Genomic DNA, 21,726 nt, shown 5'->3' on the forward strand with positions numbered 1-21,726 from the left:
TTGAGGCTGGAAAGTGTGGTTTCTCTGCGTATGACGATTGTCAGAGAGTTCAGAGCAGGAGGTGTAATGTCCCAGGAACAGAAGCATCGTTCGATACTTCCTGTGAATCCTCAATGTTATTCTTTATATGAGTCGAAAAAGCCCGACGCGAGTTTTTTCCAGAGATGACTGAGTACGCTTTTCTTCGGGTGCATGCCTGTTGCTACTCCTCCTGTCTGTTCCAGGCTCTCATGTGCATGCGCAGCTGCCACACCACAATAAATCTTCCAAACCTCTCCGATGGATCTTTGTTTGCTGTGGTGGCACAAATATCGTATCTGTCACATAGCTTGTTCGTTGCCCCTTTATCTTCTGTTGTCATTTCCGCAGATTCTGTTGCTCTTCTGGATCGAGGTCTTTTCAGAAGCATAATCGACACACTGGGACATGCGGAGGAGAGCCATCCCCTTTCTTCGTCTAGACACTCGCATCATCGTCTGTTTCCCCATTATGAGATAAGTTATCTCGAGCGTATGTGTGGCTACACTTCGTATGCCTGTCCAAGCAATGCTGTAAATCGCCTTCCTCCAACCTCTGGTGGGACTTTGCTGTATGCGGGCGTCACGAGTGACGAAAAATTAAGCTGTGTCAGCGGGCTATTCCGCAGCTTGCCGGGGTTATCTGGCTTGCAGTTATCTTTTGGGACCTCTTTAAGTCTAACTAATGCTACAACTCTTTTTTCGGCCTGCAGAGAAGACCGAACTTCGGGACGGGAGAAGGCGAGGACGCGAGTCCTAGATGCCAGACGAAAAGGGGAAGACAGGAACAGAAAGAGGCGCTGTGAAGAAGAAAAAGCAAAGCCAGTGAACAGGGAGAATCGAGTCATCTGTTTTCCCCATGACTGCTCAGTAAACTTGGGCCACCATGGAGGGCGTTGTCTCAGGCGAGGGTCTGCGGACCCTCATGAATTCAGGAGTTTTCAGAACATCCCCGTCCTGCTCTCGTGGTCTCTCCTTCCCGTTCGTATGCTCTGCTTCCCACCCTTTAGGAGAAGATGTTCTTCCTTCTTCTCGGAACACGCCACGTTTCTTGTATCAGGCGACTTGTCGACGGCCTGCCGTTGCAGCCCCGGGAAATATCTTCACTTCGGGAAACCATTTCTCTCCTGCTTCTAGCGGTGATTCTTCTTCTATCTCCGCTGGAATGTTTGCTCAACTGTGTCAGAGGCGGTTTGTGCGACCGAACCAAGGGAGGAATGATTATAACCAAGTGGGTGGAAAGAAGAGAGGCCAGGGCGTCCAGGTGCTTCCGGAAACAATTCGACTTCTGATCGAGACGAGAAAAGCCGCTACAGCTGGCGGTCCTGTAGGCCGTCAACCGCTTCCAGTAAGTTGTGACGGAGTGTAGAAACACAAATGGAACGGAAGTTTCTGGAGCGAGGAGATCCACCACTTTTCCCCACGAGCAGTGCTGTTTGCATGTTTCTACAGACACTGAACTTTGTAGTGTATACCTAGTATCGGCCAGAAGATGTGTTGAGAAATGAAGAGATTACCGAACGGGAGTGCATGAAGCAGGGTTCATCTGTCGAGTGACGACTAAAGCGTATGTAAAAACACAGAAACGCCTGTGCATACGTACACATGAAAACCGTACACGCGGTTACATTTATCTACAATCCTGGAGGGCAATTGTTGAACATTCATACGCGTAGCTCTTTGTGGAGACTGCAGGGACTGGGCGGTTGTTCTGCAGCATGTCTGTTGTGCGTCGTTGTGGTTGATGCAGAAAGCGACTGAAGCAACCGGCGTATCGAGTTGGGGAAGGGACAGGCGGTTTCCCATCACCGAGGCTCTTCGCCTACCCACCGTTGCAGAAGTGAACGCGCCATGGGAACCTTATGACGAAACAGCAAACAAACGGCGGTCTGGCTCGCGGCCTCTGTCGTCATCTGTTGATGGGTGCCATGAAAATCACGATCCTTCTTCCGATGGTGTTGCTCGGGGTCAAGATCGTCTTGGACGACTAGACAAGGTGGTTCTTCATTCCGGAGGTAAGGTAGAACGTCTGTGGATCCTGGAGCAGGACACCAAGTAGCGAGGACGGAGAACTTAGACATTCCTAGAGACTGAACATCTTTTCCCTCTCTCCCTTGCGCGTGGAGGAGACAGATTACGTCTAGCAATAGCGGCATGTTTGTGCTCAGATCGTTGTGTGGATGCAGAAGAAGGCCTGTTCTGTTCGGCTTGTGACCGTCGAGACGCTTCACTGTCAGTTGATCCCTACGTACACATGCAGACTCGTTGCTTTGTGTGCGTTGCCTTTTTTGACCGGAGATTCGGGGTTTGCCGCTGAAACGACTGCTGTGTGTTCAGATATATCGCGTTTGCGCGTCGATGCGACAGTTGTCGGGGCGGTTCGGTCCTTCAAAACTGTTGGCGATGGCCGAGGTTTCACGGGCTGTTCTGCTCTCCTCGAGGGTGCAGGGCCATTTCTATCTTCGTTCGTTTCTCAACAACGCCGACACCTCGGGGAGGAGTTACTCCATACTCCCGTGCGCGGTGACCCCTCAAGTGCCCAGACAGTTGCGGCAGCCGCTGTTCGAGGGCTTCGCCGCGGGATTCACCACTTTACCGCCTCCACGGTTCCCCTTCCTTTGCGTTCATCGTCAACTGTGCCTTCCTTGGCGGAGGTCGAAGAAATGCCGATTATGGAGCTTTCGCAACTAGCCGCTCGAGCTGCACTTTTGGGAAGCGCTCGTGGCGGAGGCACCAGGGGGTTCGGTCTATCCTCGCATCCCCAGACCCGGCGTTTGGAGGGCGTGTCGACTGCATCAGGTGCCACTGAAGGATCTGACGCTGCTTTGTCTTTCGCGAATGAAGTAAGAGACCAGGCAACAGCGTCGCAGTTTCCCGCCCGCGACCTGATCCAAACTCCCCTGGATCCTTCTCAGTTATCGCCTCCAGGAGCGGTTTTGATCTCTCCAGGCTTCAACTTGCCTTCCAATTTCCTCATCCATGTGGCGGAACCGAACGCAGTTCTGTCTAACCAGCAAATGCTCGACACCCTTTTTCGGCTTGAGGAGCGGGAAGCCCTGCGTCGCAAAGAGCAATTGCTTTCGAGGTTCGGCGCTGCTCAGGCAGCTGATGAGGCAATGAGCGACGACGAGGTTCGCGAAGAAGACAACGAGATGACACCGCGGTCGATGTGGCAGGATGACGCTGAGCGAGACACGGGTGTGCAGAGGATGCTGCTGCTAGAAGAATGCTACATCAATGCTTTGAACGCAGCCTGGGCCTTGGGAGTGCGGTCCGTTGCTCTCCCATGTCTTGGCGCTGGCGTCGGACGGTTCCCGGTGTACATCGCTGCTAGGTGTGCGGCCAGAGGCGTGGCGAGGTGGATGTCGGAACACCGAGACTGTGATGCATGGGAAAACGCAGAGAGTGACAAGAGGGCCGATTTTGACCGAATTGTGTTTTGCACCTCGAGCGACGTCGAGTGGAATGCGCTGAGGAGAGTCATCCCACAGTTTCTTTCCTAATCTCGAGCGTGGCAACGCTGAGACGTCTCCGCGTACGGTGGAAACACCTTGTGTCAGTCAAAATGGGACTGAAACTAAAAGGTATCCCCATATGGTGCAAGCGGGAAACCGTGGATGACTGAGTCTTCACTGAGCTTTCGGTCGGTTGCCCGTTGATCCGCAGTACGTTGTCGTTCTGTTTTGTCAACCTCTGATACTCCGGGCTGCAGCCAGGGTGACACACTACGCAGGCGGCACACTTCGCAGGAAGAATGGGACACTCTTGTTATTAGGTGACAACCGCATACCCATCAATAGTGTTGCGACTCACCAACTCAGCGAAACAGTACTCGCGGAATTACTACGTAAAGAATTGTTTCCAGGGAAGGGGAGCGCCGAGGTAGCCGCAATCGTATCAAGAGAAGCTGACAGGGGAAAATGTCTCTGTGCGCGACGTCTAGGCGGCACGGGGAGGCTGTAAGCAACACAAAGGGCTAGATGAAGCATCAAACAAATTCAATGATTTTTGAGAATAAGGACTAGTGCCGTGGAAGTCTTCTAGAAACGGAGAAGAAATGATGACACAGAGGCGTTCGCCTGGTTAGTTGAGTCACTCAAGCGGGGAGAGAGGGGAGACAAAGGAAGATCTGAAGTTGCAATACACACCATTTTCTCGGTGCAGGCATGTCTGCTCTTTGGATAATTTACGGATAAGAAAACATCCTTTAAAGGTCATCATCTAGGTCGTTCGGAAGTGGAAACTCGCTGCAACTGCTGCAGCGGAGTGTCCACCTGAATGCTTCAGGATGAACCAAGGCACAATACACGTACCATAGTATCACTCTTTGGAATGCAGCATACATATCACATGCAGTATCTACGAGTGGATGGACTCGAATGTCACGGTTTATTGGTTGTCTTTTGAAACCAGTGAACGCAGGTTATAGACTGTAGCGATGCTCTCATAGATGCAGTAATACAAATGGTATACCGACGGCACTTTGGCGTGAATTGGCGTATTCGTTAGTTCTAGAAGCAGTCCGGCGAATTACAGCTCATGCCTACTTCGCAGTGCCGTGAGAGAAAGGATTACACATAGCAGTCAATTTCACTAAGCTTAGCTTTTTGTCTTTGGTGAGAAGAAAATCGGGCCTTGATTACGCAAAGAAGGAAGTGGTCGTGTTTCGGTCTCGGAGCATGTTCCTTCATATCGGTATCTCTTTTTCTAAGGCCGTAGGCCGCGATGAGATTCTTGAAACTGCTAAGAGCAGCACTACACAAGTGGTGTAGAGCTAGTATTTCCATCTCAGTCAAAATGTGTTTCCTGCATGGAGTCGACAAATACAAAAAGCCCGGTATCGCGCACACAGTGGTCCACAAGGGTCCGCGTGTGGGAATGACATTACATGATTTCACGTTTTTTCGTAATCTTGTTATTTTCCCGTTCTTTAAGCGGGTTCTGGAACCAGCAGAACCTTGCATTCTACCGCTTCACTGTTCTCCATTCTCATCAGGTGACAACAATTGCCTTCTTTAAGGAAGGTCAAGGTGTGAATTCGTGGTTGCCACTGACAAAAAACAAGCAATCCCTAACTTAAGCGTTCTTGGTATATTGTTGTCGACTGAAATCAAATTACCCTTGTCTTCCCTTCAGTTTTGTGTATTTCACGTTGAGCTACACCTTTTGGCATTCCGATTTCGTGCGTTCAGCGAAAACGAGGCGTCTTGGCATATGCATCACATACATCATTGCAGATCGAAAAGAAGTCCTGTTTTCCCAACCTAGATTTCGTCAGCTTTTTGTCTTGTTTCGCGATTTCTAGTCCGGCATATGGGCATCAACCCAAACCCTACGTGTCTCTGAGCGCTTCATTATGCTGAAAGAAGAGAGTGATTTGTGCCTGTGTATGTTAATCATCAGTAAGGAAGAACAGCAAGAAAAGTATACGGACGGCTTGTGTCATAGAAACTACTATTTACTTTGTCTGCCGGTTCTAACATTTCTTTCCGCAGCTCTGCAGAACTCCTCGCATGAAACAGGCACGTCCTCTAGCACAGAAGCATCTGCTGCGAAGGTGTGTACATTTAGACTAAACCGTACAACAACAGTGACCTACGGATCTCTCGCGAAACAGTACTCACCCCAAACAACAATCAACATTCAAGGATTCATTTGTGTTGTATATGCATGTACTGCTGTATGTGACTTTGTATGTAAAGCAACTTAAGTTGGTGTCTGTTTCTAACTAGTGGTTTCAGCATCCCTGAAATGACCGCATTGAGTGTGTCCAAGGTGACAGTGACGAAGGCAGGTTGACGGCAAGTCGTCACGAAGGAGGAATGATTTTTCTCTCTGCCGGATATAGACACTGACAATGCGAGAGATCATAAGCCTTCATATTGGGCAGGCAGGCGTACAGGTCGGGAACGCTTGCTGGTAAGTATTGACGCGTTAACCAGTCGAACAAACTAAGCCCTCGTGTCTCTCCTGTCTTCGTCTCCGTCACTAATGCATAGAAATGTTCATCCAAGCCCCGCCGAAAAGCAGAAAAACGATGCGCCATTACTTCTGGCCTGGTCTACTACAGTCCAAACCATAACTTACGTGGAAGTGTATCATGCAAACAGGAGCAAAAAGTGTCGAACGAGCGTGGAGCAACTATTTCTCCTTCGAAGCAGGCGAAGAGAAATTGGAAGAGGGAGACAGATTCTGCATAATAGGATTCAAAGTGTCAGGTCCCGTATTGGGAAACGTACACTTTCAAGGACTACCACCCACACCAGTGTTGTACCATCTCTGGCAGTATGTGACGAAAACCGTGAGATACTTCCTCAGTGGAAATGGCGAACAACACCCGTCTGCCTCTTGTTTCAGCAGTCCTGTGGCACAACTTCTCAAGTCCTTAGTTCATCAGCTGTTGTTATATGCACGAAAGGGTGGTGAAAGAACCTGCAAGAAAGATGCATCCAAACGAAATTTGGTGTGGTGTACGGCACCATTCTACTTTTTCACTTGGTTCGTTGTGGTCGTGTGTCGAGTCATGTTTACATGGCATTGACATGCATACTACCTTTCGAGTGGATTCCCTTCTTCGCCACCAAAGCCAAGTAGAGACAGGGTAGCTGTTTGCTTGGCGCTCGAGAAAGAAAAAACAATGGACACGTGTTGTACTTCAGTTTAACGTGTTATCACAGAGTTTGAAACGCCTCTGTTATCTCAGGTTTCTCCACCTACCTCAGCAGAGTGTTCTGTAGTGGTGTTCATGTGAGCAGGGAACTGTTTTGCCTGGAACATGGTATCGGATCAGGTGGTCGCCGAGTCGACCAGGTGAACGGGGGAGATTTCATTTCATCCGATTCCTCGTTCAATGCTTTCTTCGCAGAAACAGCACAGAAGCAATATGTAAGCCAGACTTTTACAATATAGGGTGGTGATTTTAGCATGTTTCCTGTTTTCTGGTACGTTCCTTATCTTTACCTCCACACAAAACGTCCGAGCACCCATCTTGACTGTTGCGTCATGAGTCAGGTTCTTCTAGGGGTTCCGAGGACTAGCCAATCTTCCACATCAAACGATACTCAGCCGCACGACTTTGGTCTTTCTACGGAGTCAAGATACTCCTTCAGAGTGCGCTATAAAGCAGAAAGAACAGAAATATGTCCTCCCCTGAGTGACCGAGGCGCGTTGACACAAAAAACATTTCCTGTCGGCCACCCGGCGTTCATATATATATATATATATATATATATATGCGTCCTTTGAGGCACACTGTCTAAAGCGTGCTAGGTCTCATTTGTCGCTCGTGGTGTTTTCGTCAGGTTCCAAGATGTGTGATGGTTGATTTGGAGCCAACTGTTGTGGATGATGTTCGAAAAGGGAGTTACGGGAAACTCTTTCATCCTGACTACCTCTTGTCGGGAAAGGAAGATGCTGCGAACAACTTTGCCAGAGGATATTACACCGTCGGCCGAGAGATGGCCGATACAGTGATGGAGTGCATTCGTCGCCTTGCCGACAACTGCGACGGTCTCCAAGGGTTCTTAGTGTTCCATGCTGTCGGTGGTGGGACTGGTAGTGGTCTCGGCTGCCACCTCATGGAAACGCTATCTGTGGAGTTCGCGAGGAAACCGAAACTCAACTTCTGTGTTTGGCCGAGTCCGCAGGTGCGTTTCATCACTCAAATCCTCCGACTCATGTAGATTTCCACTGGGCGCGTCTCCTTTAGGCACTTAAGGTGACTGCAACTAAAGAAAAAAAATCAAAAAATGAATTTAGATCTACATCACATCGATAAAGCACAGGATCTGTGTCACACGCCCGTTAATAACTAGATTTATGGAGCCATATGCTCCAGTACATGCATATATATATATATATATATATGGTTTCGCGCTATGGAGTGAAACTTCAAGGTCAGGCAAATTCGACGCAGAACATGTCCAGTTATGATCTGACAACAGCTTACCTCTCATCTTCCGCCCTCTGCTAGCAGATGAGGGAGGAGATGGTGGCGGGGGCTTGTGATTTACGGGAACACTTTTGTTGGCTTATCAGCAATGCATCAGTTCCCAACAATGTTCTCCTTTGCAGGTGTCAACTTCTGTCGTCGAACCTTACAACGCCGTCCTGAGCTCTCACTCTCTGTTGGAGTATACTGACGTGGCGGTGATCCTCGACAATGAAGCTGTTTATGATATATGTCGCCGAAATTTGGATATACAGATACCTTCCTATTGCGATCTCAATAGAATCATTGCACAGGTCAACAGATTACGAAAATATACACTTAAGAATATTATTTGTCTCTTTTCTTTGAAAAGGAATGTATGGCTTACCAGTGTGTCAGAATATATATGTATATATGTATTTTTGCGCTTGGGTGGAAATATGTGACAATCAGGCCCGTGCCTGTACTCATTGACAGGACGCTAACTTGACAAATTTATTTGCTAATCGAAAATCGAGAAGTGAAAATTTCTTTGAAAAACCAGAGCATCTTAGTGTATAAAGAGATATTCACAGTCTAGTAACGCTCCTGTTGGTTGTCAACCTACGTGCTGGTGCCTGGAGAAAATTGGGAGAACGTGCGACAGCAGGATATTGTTTGTGTAGCGAAGGAGGCGTTACAAGAATGGTCGAAACAATTGCTATCTGGAAAGCGTATAATCGAAAACTTCTTCGCTGAGGATCCCCTCAATTTCTTGTCTTTTTCGGTCGTTAATATGCATTGTCTATGTAAACCTCAGGTCATCTCTTCGGTCACCACCTCTCTTCGTTTCGACGGCGCACTCAATGTGGACATGACAGAGTACCAGACGAATCTGGTGCCATATCCGCGCATTCATTTTCTGCTGACCAGCTACGCGCCACTTTTGTCCGCAAGCAAATACAGACATGAGCAAATGAACGTCAGGGAGATCACTGTTGCTGCATTCGAAGAAAGAAACATGATGGCCAAGTGTTGCCCCTCTAAGGGGAAGTACATGGCTTGTTGTTTGATGTACAGGTAAACATCTCCTCGAGCCAAAATACATGCACGCAGCAAACACGGACAAAATGGTCTGCACATACGGGAGCCGGATGTACACTCAAACAGAAGCATATGCTTGAAGTAGGGTACCTCGACAGGTAGGCCCACGTGTTCATATATATATATATATATATATATATATATATATATGCATCTATCCAGAAATGCACGCTGAAATATAAACCTGCAAGGGCGTATACTGTCTTTAGATGCCACAAAGAACGGAGTCGTCACGGAAGCTTAGCCCGAACGAAGCTTTCCGTCTTATCTTTTTCTTGTTCATCAGAGGGGATGTTACTCCAAAGGATGTTAATGCTGCAATGGGGACCATCAAATCAAGGCGAGACATCAACTTCGTCGATTGGTGCCCCACTGGATTCAAAACTGGTTTAAACTACCAGCCACCTACATTCGTGCCAGACAGTCACCTGGCTGCAGCGCCGCGCTCTGTTTGCATGATGAGCAACTCCACGGCAATCAAGGAGGTTATACAGAGGATAGACATCAAGTTTGACAAAATGTACTCCAAGAGAGCCTTTGTCCACTGGTCAGTATTTTTTCTTACCCACTGTGTGTTAGCGGCGTGCTAGCGTAGCGTCGGACGAGAGAACTAAGAGGAGCTGACAAAAAAATCGTAATCCACAAAGTAGCCAAGTGACGCGACACCCCTTCAATTCGTATACAAGAACAGTGATACACACCTGTAACTCCTTTCTTATGAAACCAACAAGCTTGCGAGCATATAAAAGTGGAAGCACAAACTTCAACTCGACAGGACGGTGCACCGTAACCAGTCGTTTTGCACTGTGGCTATACCAGATGTACACACTAGACACTATAAAAGAGGTGAAAGTCGAAAACGATGTTTTGCACAAGATAGTTTATTCTCGGTTCTTTGTTTTCCGAAAGGAACATCATTAAGAGTATTTTTACATTTCCTGTCCAGCATGTTTACGTAGTCGGTTGTCAAACTCATCCGCCCGTGTTCGTATGTAAGATGCAGATACAGCATCTCACAAACGCTGAAATGCTTCATCCTTTTATACGTGTGCGTGTATTTAAGTGCTGGACAAAAACAACTGTTGAACACCGCTCAGCATATTCAATGTTCCGTCGTTGATGTCTATTGTGTGTCTCGCAGGTTCGTAGGTGAAGGAATGGAAGAGGGACAACTCACTGAAGCACGCGACGACTTGGCAGCTCTGGAGAGAGACTACGACGAAGTTGCCTCTGACACAAAGATGGATGCCGACGACGAAGAGGATTTGAATGAGGATTTCTTCCCGAACTGAGCAGTTTGTCGGGAATCAGATAGAAGCCTTCTGTTTGTTTATGGAATGACAGTGGGGCGTCTACACGCAGTGTTACTACTCTAAGAGAATGGCGCTACCCGAAACAGGGAAGGAGCGTTTTCTCAGCAGTCCTCTCTCAGTATGTTGTTAAACGCAGTTTTCCGATGGCATTTTAAGCATGCTGCCACAATTGTCACGATTTACTGGATTTTTCAAGATAATTCACTCCGGTCGTTTCACGAAGCACTGTACGTCCTATCAGATGTGCCTTTAGCTCTACAAAGAAGGGTTGAGGGAAGTGTCTGTCTACTGCTGTTTGTCTAATCAACGTTTCAAATGCCTGGCACGCATGAAAGCGCCACCGGGCATGTGAAAGGAATTGTTATAATCGAGCTTCGCTGACCCTAGCCACTCACGCCCTGTAAACTTTCGGCATGTGCTCGTCGGTATCTCATTCCATTTCACAAGTGGCTTCTGCCACATACGCAGGCCCCAACAGCTGTCTGTGATGCGTTTTCAGTGATAAGAAAGGGGAAACTACGTGGATGTGTTTTTTTGACGCTTTCTACGGTTTCTTCATTTTGTTTATTCGCGGCGCGGAGAAACTGCACAAGGCTTGTGTGTCTATCCTGTATTTCAAGATCTGTCTGAGCTGCTGGTTTGATATCAAAACATTGAAGTTCAAACAATACATGTGCAGATGAATCCAATGTATGCTCATATATTACTGTGGAATTATATGCATTCACACATACACTCTTCCGCGGTCAAGCATAACAGTGATTTTGTTGTGTCACAACAGAGGTGTTCATTTGAAGAGAATATTTTTCTATCTCAGGAGAATGGTAAGATTGATAGAAAAAAATGAGAGTATTCACACGAAGGGAACCACTGGGCAGAACAAGATGGGCACTAACTGTTCAACGGCAACACACTGGACCAGTAATAGTCATCTTAGCCACTGCCTCATCTGTCTGATGAAGATGCGTTCCTATGCAGTCCATGAATCACCGAGTAATTGTTTGCCACTGGCATGCAATGCATATCTGGTTTCAGCATTATCTTCTGTTGGTGAAACGCGGCAATATGCAAAGCATGTTTCTGGTAGATTGTATTGCTGAGATACTCCTTTCCTTCTCTCTCAAGAGTCTTAACACGGTCGAACTACTCATGGCCTCAACATACGTAGTCCACTCAGACCACATTCATCATCATAGTAGCGAAGCAACCAGTTCGACTTGCAGTGGAATCTGTACGATGATGCTCTGCTCTGAACAAGCACGCGTTTTCGTTCCTGAGGTGCGGGTCTCTGTATATGTCGGAATCTGTGATACCGCAAGAAAACGCGCACTTGCGAGGTCCGCCCCCGACGACTTTCAACGGATCAAGAACTTTGGCTGGAGTCAACGCTCTCGGACAAGACAGTGGTGGCTACAAACTCTGCGAACTTCTTGTTAACTGCCGCCAGCATGGCCATAGGCTCGACGTCTAATGCTGGAGCCTGCTCAACAGTGTAGCCCGAAGATTTGACAATGATTGGGCCTTCTTGAAGCGGGTACTGCGCGTTCGCAGCGCTGATGACTGCATCTGGCTCTGGGTGGTTTTCCTTCAAGAACGCCGCGGTTTGCAGGACGAACTGTTTCTTCGCCTGCTCCATACACACGCAGTCAGTACTAACCAGGTGAAGGAGCAACGCGAGTGCTGCCGTAGACTTCCTCAACAGGACTGTCCGACCCAGAACGTCAGAACAGCCAACGTGTGGGCCGGAGTTCACAGCAATCAAGCCTACGTGCCTTGTCACAACATTCGACAATCGAGTCTGATCATTCTTCTCCTTTTTACATAAACGATAGAAGCCTTGTGGTACGCCGTTCACACTCAAGGGGTTCGATGTGTCTCTGGATTTCCCCACCGGTTTCCTTTGTTGCAGCTCGAGTGCTGGTGTGTTAGCTGCATTCCGTTTGCCCTCACGGATATACATATCTCCAAGTATGTACTGCTACCTACATTAGCGTACATGTATACATGCCTTTACCTATATAAACATAAACAAGCAAGATCCGTGCGTTCCCTTGCGAAAGTTCCTGTGAAAATACACTGGCCCCCATTTCCTCCACTTCCTGTGAAGCATCACTCACTTGCTTAGCCTCCTCTCTGTGTAGGAGTTTAGCAACAACGGGATTGTAGTTTGCGTCTCGATGAGGCGGTGGAACGCCTGCTGTAGGACGTGGAGGTCTGTGCAGCTCAGGAATATGTAACTCTTGCGCCTTCTCGACAGCCCACCGATGGTACCAGTACTCATTGGTCCTGTTTTTGTACCTCTTCATTCTTTTGAAATCATCAGGGCGCAAATCCTGAAAAACGACATAGACGTCGCAGTATATTCCACCTCAGCTTACACCGACTATGTAAAAATGCGCAAGAAAGTTTACGTGAGTTTACAGTGGACCCTAGAACGCCCCTGTAAGTGTGACAATAAAGGTTCAGGTTGTGGCGACCGGAACCCCGCGACGCTAACTAGGGGATGTCACATTAGTACTTCTCTACTACGTCGTGAGCTCAGCCAGTGTTAAGGGACCCCTGGCATTCTTTTGCTTCAAGCGTCCTTACTGAAAAAGCTGGAAGACAATAGTAGGTCCAGGTAGTCTTCTCCAGGTAGAAATCAGTACACTGCAAGCTTATTGCAGCTGTAGCCTCTTCCAGAGTATCGAACATGCCTGAGAGTTGTCCCACAGAGCAGAGAAAGTTATTCAGGTGAAAAATCAAGCACCGGGATTGCCCGTAACCCCTTGGCTCTGTGATTTACATAGTGCTTTTGTGCTGAAGCAACTGGGACGTGTGATGCAGACTGACAAACTTTCAATATCCCTTTTGTGGCCACAGCAACAGCGTCAATGGCATGACACGTTATTTACGATTGTGTTTCAGCAGCCTAAATGGCATAACCGGTAGATGGTTTTTTCGAAATGGACCTCTTGAATTTTGGGTCATCTTCCAGATTGTCGAATAGGCTATTTTGCCGACCATGGTGAAGGCACCAATCTCCCACTGTCAAAACATGATGGTCCTTACGTAAGCAGCAACCTCGTTTAATTACTCTTGCTAAGTAAACAACGAGAGCTACAATGCCTGTAGACCGAAATTAGTGAGACGGTTTAATATCATGCAGATTTCGAATCGTTTTATAGCAAAGATATTTAAACGGTCACCGATTAGCTGTCAATCGGTCATGACAAAGTTCTTCGCACGAAGTCTAAGGTCGATTTGGCGCTCGACGGTGCGACCGTCGTCCCCTCCGTAGTGGTCCCTCTCGTGTCGGGACACTTACTCGTCTATCTTGAGTTGAGCAATTTGTCACTGAGTATTGCTTCTTGCTCTATTAGGGTGTTTCTGGTAAATTGTTGGTGTTACGGCTGAATCAAGATACAGGCGATACAACCGTATGTAACATGCGTCCGTCTATCACTGTCTGTATAGTGCTCAGCTGAGGTTGGTCGATGCTGTTGCTTTGTCGGTGGAGATTTACGAACTACTCTTACCCGTCTGATCGATGGCAACTGAGATTGCCGGATCGTGATGAGGTTTGTCAGTAAGCTCTTTGGCCATGACGCAATCGGTCGTACCGTCCGCTTGAACTTTCCAGTAGCAGTCGTCTTCGAGGTTGTAAAAGAAGTTTGACTTCCGCCCCCCACCTGTCATATAGTGAACGCGAAATTTCTTCTCGAGGTTCTTCTGCTTGGCAATCTCCTTGTGAAACGGAGTATATGCAACGCTTGGATCAGGAAGCGTCGCTGGAGCCGGCGTCACGTGTATGTTGACTCTGTCCCTCCGTGCGCTATTGATCATTTGCATATACTGTTCTATAGGAGGGTTTATGCTTTGATATGTGATCGATGCTTGCTGTAGTTGATCTGTGTCGTGGTCGGCCATGAACTGCACAATATTATTCTTTTTGTACCGACTTTGTTTCTCTCGAAATTCGATTTCCTCTCTGCTTGGCTTCTCCTTGCGTTTGAGCCCTGAAGCTGCTTTGGAAATAAACCAATCATCTCTTCTTCTCTTATAATCTTTGAGCTCCTCGTAGCGGGCCGAGTTCATGGTGGCAGCCGTCTCTGTTGCCTCCCAAAAATCCACTCCTGATGGTGGAGATGTTGCATCTGCAATCTTTTGAAACATAGCGGTATATCGTGAGGTATCATTCGGCAAAGTTTTCTCCTCGAATCGTGGTGCATGCTGAGAGAGCTCGCTGTCGTGGAGCAACGCTGTTTCTTGGAAAACGTCTACTGCATCAGAGTACGAAGCTAAGTGGGTGAAATGTGGAGCTGTCATCGTGTTTCGAGTACCATCTTCAGCGAAAGGCCAGTCCATCACAGACTTTTCGGCTGTCACCTTGAATCTGGTAAAATGCCAAGGAACTAGCCACCAGCATAATACAAGAACTATAAACAGAGCGTATAGACCGTAAAAATGGCGGGACTGCGGCATGGTAATGAGGCATGGTGGGTACCTTGTGAAAATGGAGTTGTTGGGCCATGATGGGTTGCGTATCACTTTAGTCCACGGCAAGGTACTACCCGGCAACCACACATAAAAAAAACGAAAGCGGTCACCCCCATATATCAACAAAGAACTGGGTGCCTTCGCATAGCAGCGGTGACAGTTACCATCGAGTCTCGTGTAAATTCCCAATTCAGATCGCGACAACAAACCATGTTGACATTTACGATTGACAGAAGCAAAAAGGGGGGTGACGGCATTGGTTGTCAAAGTCTGTTGTGACTAGGCGGACTCTATTACTGAAATGCCAGATACCCTGCAGCGCTCGGAATTTTTTGTCTTGCCCGCCTAACACAAGGTTCGATCTGCCACGTGCGTTCTGGCTGGTCGCAACTTGCATGTCTCTAGCTAGCCAAAGCGTTTCTCTTCCAGTACACACATCGAATTCTTTTTGCCGGTTGGCGGATCGATTGCTATGAACACGGTGCCGCATTCCACATGATGCGGCGGAAAATACATTTGGTTGCTGCAGTATCCCCACCACGCAGATGGGTGCCGATATTCGCTCTGATTTGACCTTCAGTGAGACTGAATAAGTCGCACGCGCGGAAACCCTGTCCACGGCACGTCTTCGTCCCACTCGACGCGGAACGGTACAAACCACGGCGGCTCCTCCATGGGCATTCTCTATAGAAAACACGCCACTGTGACACCACCATGTGATCGGAGAGAGCTGCCCTTTCAAGCAACGAATGCTTGAGATGTTTTCCTGTGACCGCTTATGTGCCATAGTGGGGCGGACGTGTGCTAGAGTCCCCTTGTGTACCCGTCTGAAAATGGTTTTCCTTGCCGTAACCTGACATGAATATACTCTAGGTACTCCAATTCGTACAGAGTGCTCTACCCACTGCACACATGTAAGTGCCACCGCGCATGTGTGCCATTTCGGGGAAAGAACGACAACAGTGAGCAAGAACCAAGTCGTGTGTGCTTTTCCGTAAAGGAGACAATAACGAATACTTTCACCGAAGTCCATGATTAGCCGGTAGTGTTGGATGGACAACAACCGAACTCCACATGCGCCTCGCTGGCCATTGGAAGAGTGATTACGGTAATAGATGTATCAGCGACGTCACAACGACTACTTCACGAAGCTCCTATGAACGGTACGTTCCCGGCAGTTATTCTGGGTGCCTATACAGCATCTGACGGACACGAGCCGCATTTCTATCGACAATTTCTCGACTGAACTTATTCTCTTGAAAAGGAGAGGAGTTTTATCCCTTCCTATAGGTTCTGCACCCGAAGAAAAAGTTTCATGCATACACGTCCTGTCGTGTTCCTTTCGTTACACACAGAACTCATGCCGGGTTTGGTCGAACACTTCCGACGGTATGGTGTCATCATCAGGTCCGCGCTGACAGAGAGTGGTGTGGGACGGAGTTGAAAGGCGACTCGTCTGCCTTTCAAGAAGTCTCGAAATTTCTTGTTTCACATCTTTGTATCTTCTGTACTCCCTCTCGATGGGAGCAATGTCTTTGTAGAGGCGAACGTGTCTTCCCGTCTCTGAAATGAAGTTCGCTTGGTAAGTCAGAAGTTTCGTTCTCAGCTGCCGCTTTTCATGCTGAAGTCGCAGAAGTCTCTGCTCTACCTCATCCACACTTCCTACTGCCACTTCGCCACTCTCCTTGCGCAAGCTTTTGCGTCTTTCATTACTAACCATTGCGCTGGAATGACCGCTACCCAACGCGATCTGTCCTACCACTGCGTCTTGATTTTCACTTCGAACAATTTGAGAGAACGACCGACCTGCTTCTCCAACACGTCGGGTCGGAGATCTGTCCACGCAATTTGTTCTGCGATTCCCCGCCATTTTCTCCATGCTGCTCGTGCTAGGTACTTCACGCTCTGCACCGTGAGGTGTAGCGCCACTGGCATTGCCCGCTAGGCCTGGGGGCCTCCCTTTCTGTCGCAAGCGATCCGAACTAGAAGAGATCCCAGTGGCTACAGCGGTGGTACCTACTGCGTCCCGGCATGACTCCTCGAACTTCTCGCCGCCACTCTGTCTTCGTCGCTCAACAGCTCGGCTGCCCACCACATCCTCCTTACCACTTCTCCCCACGGAAGTTGTCGCTGCTTCGTGAGACACATTTCCTCCCGTGTCCACAAGCCTGCCTACGTGGTGTTCGGAATCAGCCCATTTTGCAGCAAGTTTCTGCTTATCTAGTCGCAGCTCAGCCTCTTCTCCACGTAGACCCCTTCCGTTCGCCTCTTTCACATTGCTGACAGCATGTGCACTCCGCGAATCTCCCTCCGACAAGACGGGCTCAGCTGCCTTTTCCCGAGATACAACACTCACACGACTGTTGGTCAAATGCTGACGCGCCTGTCGGAAGTTTCCTGCAGCCTTTCCTTGCACGGTAGGCCCCTCCACTTCGGCGTCAATCATTCCGGAACCGTGTCGTTTAGGACTGACCGCGACGACGGTCCTCTGTGAAACTCGCTGTGTGACTCGTGGCGCGCGACCTGAGCAGTCTGTTGCCGCTTTTTTGCCCTCTGGAACGATGTGCAAGCCACCTGACCTACTCGACATTGCCGTCTGCAGTTTCGAAGGCTCACTGCTCGTCTGACTAGCACTAGAAGACTGCGTTTGCGTTCGAGAGACGGTATCCCGCCCTAAACCAATTGACGAGCGCCTCGAAGCTGGCGACGATGCCAACTTTCGATGGCTGTCACCAGCGATAACTGTGTCTCCAGATTTTAGCTCGTCACTGTTTTGTGAAGAGAGTGACTTGACAGATTCGCGTGACGAGGCAGTCGCTTGCCACTTCGAATCACGCCTGCCGCCTGAGGCAGGTTGCACTGGCTCTGAAGTGACTGCGCTGATATTTTCTTCTAGGGCAAAGGTGGTAGCAACCGATCGCGCTGTGGTTTGCTCGCGTTGCTGGTATTCAAGGCGCAGCAGCACACGGCGGAGATACTGGTAATGCGAGTAGAGCGGCCGAAGCGGCTCCTTTTCCAGACGCTCTGGCTGTCTCCCGTACCGCTTTTCGAAGGCAACATCGTACGCTCTAAGCTCCTCCTTCAGCCGGCGCTTACCGAACGCCACGAGGACGTGCATGTCGCTCTCTCCGCCCCGGATCTTCGACTGGTGCGGCTGCACGCGCGACTGGCCCGCAGAGTCTCTCAACCTCTCGAAACACGCCGTCAACCAGGAGTGGACAAATCCATGAAGATCAGCTTGATCGCGAAATGAAGAAGGTGAACCCTCTCCTGCTTTCACTTCGTCTAAACTCGCATGCTGACGAACTACCTCTGCCGCTGCAGACATGGCTGCCGCAGCCGCTGCCACCGCCGCTTCTACCGGATCTCGAACGAGTGTGTGTTCCATCATGCTGGACGAGTTGGAGGGCGACAGAGCGCACTGAGAAAATAACATATACACCCAGATGAAGCGGGCAGATTTCCTTTCTGTCTGTCGTTTGCGGTTCACATGCTTACCTGGCGACAACACCTATGGACCGAGATATTTACCCAGCTATCTGAGCAAATGCATCCGTGTAGCTTTCTGTCTAGCGCGTGTACGAGTCTACGTGGCACCACGTTTCCTACAGCTAGACTCTACCGATTTGCACTACGGTGGCCACTTCCCCCGTTCTAAGACGAACGGACCCCCTTTCGCATTCTGTCCTTTGCCGCGTCCTCGAGAGTTCGAAATTAAAACTCACAACGCTTTTGAGAGTTGTGTGAACACTCGACGATTCTGCGGCGTCTGAACATGGATTTAGATCTTGCAGTTTGTCGTGTTTGCTCAGAGAAGGTAGCCGGTCCGAGGCCTGAGGCAGCACGTCGGGCTCGTCACGCCCTCCACGGTCTTCCGATTCGTCCTTTCGCTCCGGCTCTGAGTCCCGCTCTTTCTCTTCTGCGGTTTGAGAGGCTCCCTCAAGCCCTACAGTCGAAGACGGTGAGACGCGCTCGGCGGACACAGGCGACTTGGCGAATCGCGTCTCCGGCTTCAGATGTTTCTCGTCTTTCTTGGTCTCCACCTGTCCACTCGGTGTTTGTCTCTGTCCAGCGTCTCGCTCCTGTCCGTTTGCATCGACTCCAAACAGGTCGGAGTGTGTGGTTGAGGGAACGGGAGTGTCGTCTGAGTTCAGGCGGCGGTGTTCCTCCTGGCAGGACGCAGAGGAGGCGGTGAGCGCGTCAGTCGTTGCACTTCTGTCTGCGGAGGCTTTCTCGTTCGCTCCGTTTGCCTCCTCGTCGCCTCTCTTATCTCGGCTTCCAGAGACGTCTTCCGACCTACGGCTCGCCTGCTCCACTTGCGAGTTCGCAGGAGCGTCTCCAGAGGGCGCGGCTTCATGCCTGTCATGCCTGTCAACGCCATTCACTTCCACGTCGCGTTCCACAGAGACAACGGATCTCGGCGAGGAGGAAGCCGAGCGCCTGAACTTGGTTTGGAAGACGTGAATGTGCTTCCTCAGGCTGATGAGAGGACTCGACGCCTCTTCGCAGCTGCGACTCTCCGCACTCGACATCCGCTCCTGGGGTTGAGAGGCGTCCCGCCTCTCCGTTTCGTCCGCTCCACTCGTCTGCGTGTCTGCAGGGTCGGCGAGCGAGGCGCTGCATCTCCGCGTTCGGCTTCGTGCCTCCGAGTTCAAGAAGCTCTCGGGTGTCTCCCAGTAAGCGTCGCTGTCAGTCTCAGCCTTCGTCCCGGCACCGTTCTCCGCGCAGCAACTCTGAGCCTCCTCGTCATTCGACAGCGTCTCCTCGTTCTCCGGTCGCAGGGGCCACTCGCCCCAGCCCTTGGTGCCGGCGCTGCGGGAGCGCGCGGAGCTCGCAGACGCTGTGCGGACGTGGTGGAGACTTGGCTCTTCCTCTGCGGCGAAGAGCGTCTCCCCCTCGAGGTAGCTGAGGACAGGCAACTCGTCGTCCTCCTCAATCGCCGCCTCTTCGCGGTACAGGTGTCTAGGCAGCGCCACTGTCCTCTGCGGAATCTTCTTGATTCTGCAACCCCGCAGGAGGTAGCCGTGCTTCCCATCCTTCTTGGCGTTAGGTCGAGCAAAAAGGCCCCGCATGCGGGCGCCGCCCGGAGGCGACGTGCCTCCCGCCGCATGCAAGGCACTGCTAGGCGTCGATGAATCCCGAGAAGAAGATCCGGACACAGGACACCATCGCCGAATTGCTGTCTGCAAATCTGAGGCGAGAAGAAGCAGATTTTGCTGATGCTGCTGAGCCGCCAACGCAGCCACTGCCGCCACTGCGCCCGTCCCTGTCGCCCCGGAGAAACGATGGAAACAGGTCTCCTCGTCCTCGGCTCCTGAGGGCTGTTCGCACGCCAATGAGATCTGCATGGCGGAGGATTCGAGGAGGAAGCGCGAAGATCTTCGACAGCAAAGAGAGACGGGGGAGGTAAAGCGCGACAGAGACGAACTGGTTGATTGATGAAGGAAAAGCGCGAGAAGGCACCGGGCCCGCTTCCTTCTGCCGTGTCTCTGTCCTAGAAGAGAGAAGGAAACAGCTCGTGAACATAAAGACGATCAGAAACACGGAGACTCCCGGTCAGGCTCCATTGTAGAAGCCAAGCCTGAAAACGAAGATCGGCGTGGCGCGTTTCTAGTCATATATGAGATGCAAGCGGTGGTGCCGAGAGAGGGAGAGCACCAAGGTGGCCGAGAATTGATAATGCAGTCCAGTTGAAACGCGATGACGTCTTGAAAAGCAGCGAAACGTAGTATTGGTTTCACGCGAGGAGACGATAACATCGAAAAGCATGCAGAAGGGGAAACAGTAAAACATCCCACAGTTCTATTCCTCGACTTGCTGGCTCTGGAAAACGTGGAACAGGCCAAACGCAGATGGACGGCAACTGCGGAAAAGATGTCCTCGCTACGATGCAAGAACGGGCGACGAACGACTGATACACAGAAGAAGAAAAAGGGGGGGATGTGCACCGGCCTTCTTTCCTGTGAGACCAAATATTCCGGCGACGAGGCCTCAAAAAGACGAAATTATTTTCGTGAGCAAGCAGTCGCGGACCTCAGACAGAGGCTAAAAACAAACTGACATGAACGTCCAAAGCGCTTTTTCCCTTCCTTCCCGCAACTTGCCTGCAGTGACACCGGCGATCACTGGAAATTTCGAAGGCATAGCCTCGAACAGGACAGCGATCGCGTGTGAAAAACCAACGTAGGGTTCTTGCCCTGTCTTCTGATAGGCAAGGCACATGCAAGAACCTTTCCGGTCCGCGACCTCCGGCGTTTGGATACGTACATACACTGAAAAAAGACGTTTCTCTGCGAGAGGAAGAACAAAGAAACGGGGAAGACAGAGAGGTGGAACGCAGGCGCTACGAGACACCAGCCAGATGACTGTTAGCGGCGTCTTTCACCATACGCGAACCACCTGCAGCATGAGAGGAAGACGAAAAAGGTAGCCAGAAGACTGGCAGAAGGGAACAAGCCAGGACCGCGGACTCGCTGCTGGTAAAATAACGAAGTGGGTGTGAAAAGAATACGATTAGGAGACACTGCAGAAAAAAGCGGAAGTTATGTCCACATGCCGGCAGCAAAGGACGAAACAAACTTCGCGACACTCCACAAAAAGAATTCGACGCTTCCCGGCGCCAGGAGAAGAAAAACAACATGCAGCTATTCGATTGTTTTATAAAAAACCATCGGACAGTTTTTGCGAAGGCGCGGTGGCGAGGACAAGGCAGCTGTGCGGTCCTTTCGAAATTGCCGAAAGTTTTCTGAGGTTCTATCTACATCCGCGCCGCACCGATGCATTTCAAGTGTGATGTCCGGATTTTCCGTGGCTTGACTGTTGGCATGGGCATGCTCGGCGTTCGACAATTGGTCGCCACTTTGTGAAGAGCTAAATCCGAGAGAAGACACGCAGAGGGCCGCGA

General features: G+C 50.0%; 4 protein-coding genes across 4 annotated transcripts; 2 read left to right on the top strand and 2 right to left on the bottom strand.

Annotated features, from left to right (window-relative positions):
• Positions 1–903: 903 nt before the first annotated feature.
• On the top strand, positions 904–3,520 carry TGME49_231750 (hypothetical protein; the record flags this gene model as incomplete). The annotated part of the gene is made up of 3 exons (XM_018780303.1): positions 904–1,365; positions 1,768–2,032; positions 2,355–3,520. The coding sequence occupies 3 exons, from the start codon at positions 904–906 to the stop codon at positions 3,518–3,520; spliced, it is 1,893 nt and encodes a 630-aa protein (XP_018636839.1).
• Positions 3,521–5,654: 2,134 nt separating this feature from the next.
• On the top strand, positions 5,655–11,154 carry TGME49_231770 (alpha-tubulin I, putative). Its single transcript, XM_002368007.2, has 7 exons — positions 5,655–5,936; positions 6,773–6,902; positions 7,319–7,663; positions 8,091–8,261; positions 8,747–9,006; positions 9,317–9,577; positions 10,172–11,154. Exons 1-7 carry the CDS (start codon positions 5,875–5,877, stop codon positions 10,320–10,322), a joined length of 1,380 nt encoding a protein of 459 aa, XP_002368048.1. The 5' UTR covers positions 5,655–5,874; the 3' UTR covers positions 10,323–11,154.
• A 552-nt stretch (positions 11,155–11,706) lies between these two features.
• On the bottom strand, positions 11,707–15,099 carry TGME49_231780 (hypothetical protein; the record flags this gene model as incomplete). The annotated part of the gene is made up of 4 exons (XM_002368008.2): positions 13,862–15,099; positions 12,933–13,039; positions 12,461–12,676; positions 11,707–11,970 (listed from the first exon to the last, which is right to left on the bottom strand). Exons 1-4 carry the CDS (start codon positions 14,805–14,807, stop codon positions 11,707–11,709), a joined length of 1,533 nt encoding a protein of 510 aa, XP_002368049.1. The 5' UTR covers positions 14,808–15,099.
• A 1,026-nt stretch (positions 15,100–16,125) lies between these two features.
• TGME49_231790 (hypothetical protein) lies at positions 16,126–20,170 on the bottom strand (the record flags this gene model as incomplete). Its single annotated transcript, XM_002368009.1, has 2 exons — positions 16,126–18,243; positions 18,548–20,170. 2 exons carry the CDS (start codon positions 20,168–20,170, stop codon positions 16,168–16,170), a joined length of 3,699 nt encoding a protein of 1,232 aa, XP_002368050.1. The 3' UTR covers positions 16,126–16,167.
• Positions 20,171–21,726: the final 1,556 nt, after the last annotated feature.

This window comes from Toxoplasma gondii, chromosome VIII (assembly GCF_000006565.2).
Source record: "Toxoplasma gondii ME49 chromosome VIII, whole genome shotgun sequence".
In the NCBI taxonomy this organism is placed as follows: Eukaryota; Apicomplexa; class Conoidasida; order Eucoccidiorida; family Sarcocystidae; genus Toxoplasma; species Toxoplasma gondii.

What these genes read in the sequence shown, in the direction of transcription:
- TGME49_231770 (XM_002368007.2), top strand. Translation starts at nt 5,875, where the DNA reads ATGCGAGAGATCATAAGCCTTCATATTGGGCAGGCAGGCGTACAGGTC. An exon ending in GTGTTTGGCCGAGTCCGCAG is followed by an intron (nt 7,664 to 8,090) that starts GTGCGTTTCATC and finishes TCTCCTTTGCAG; the next exon opens with GTGTCAACTTCTGTCGTCGA. An exon ending in GCTTGTTGTTTGATGTACAG is followed by an intron (nt 9,007 to 9,316) that starts GTAAACATCTCC and finishes CTTGTTCATCAG; the next exon opens with AGGGGATGTTACTCCAAAGG.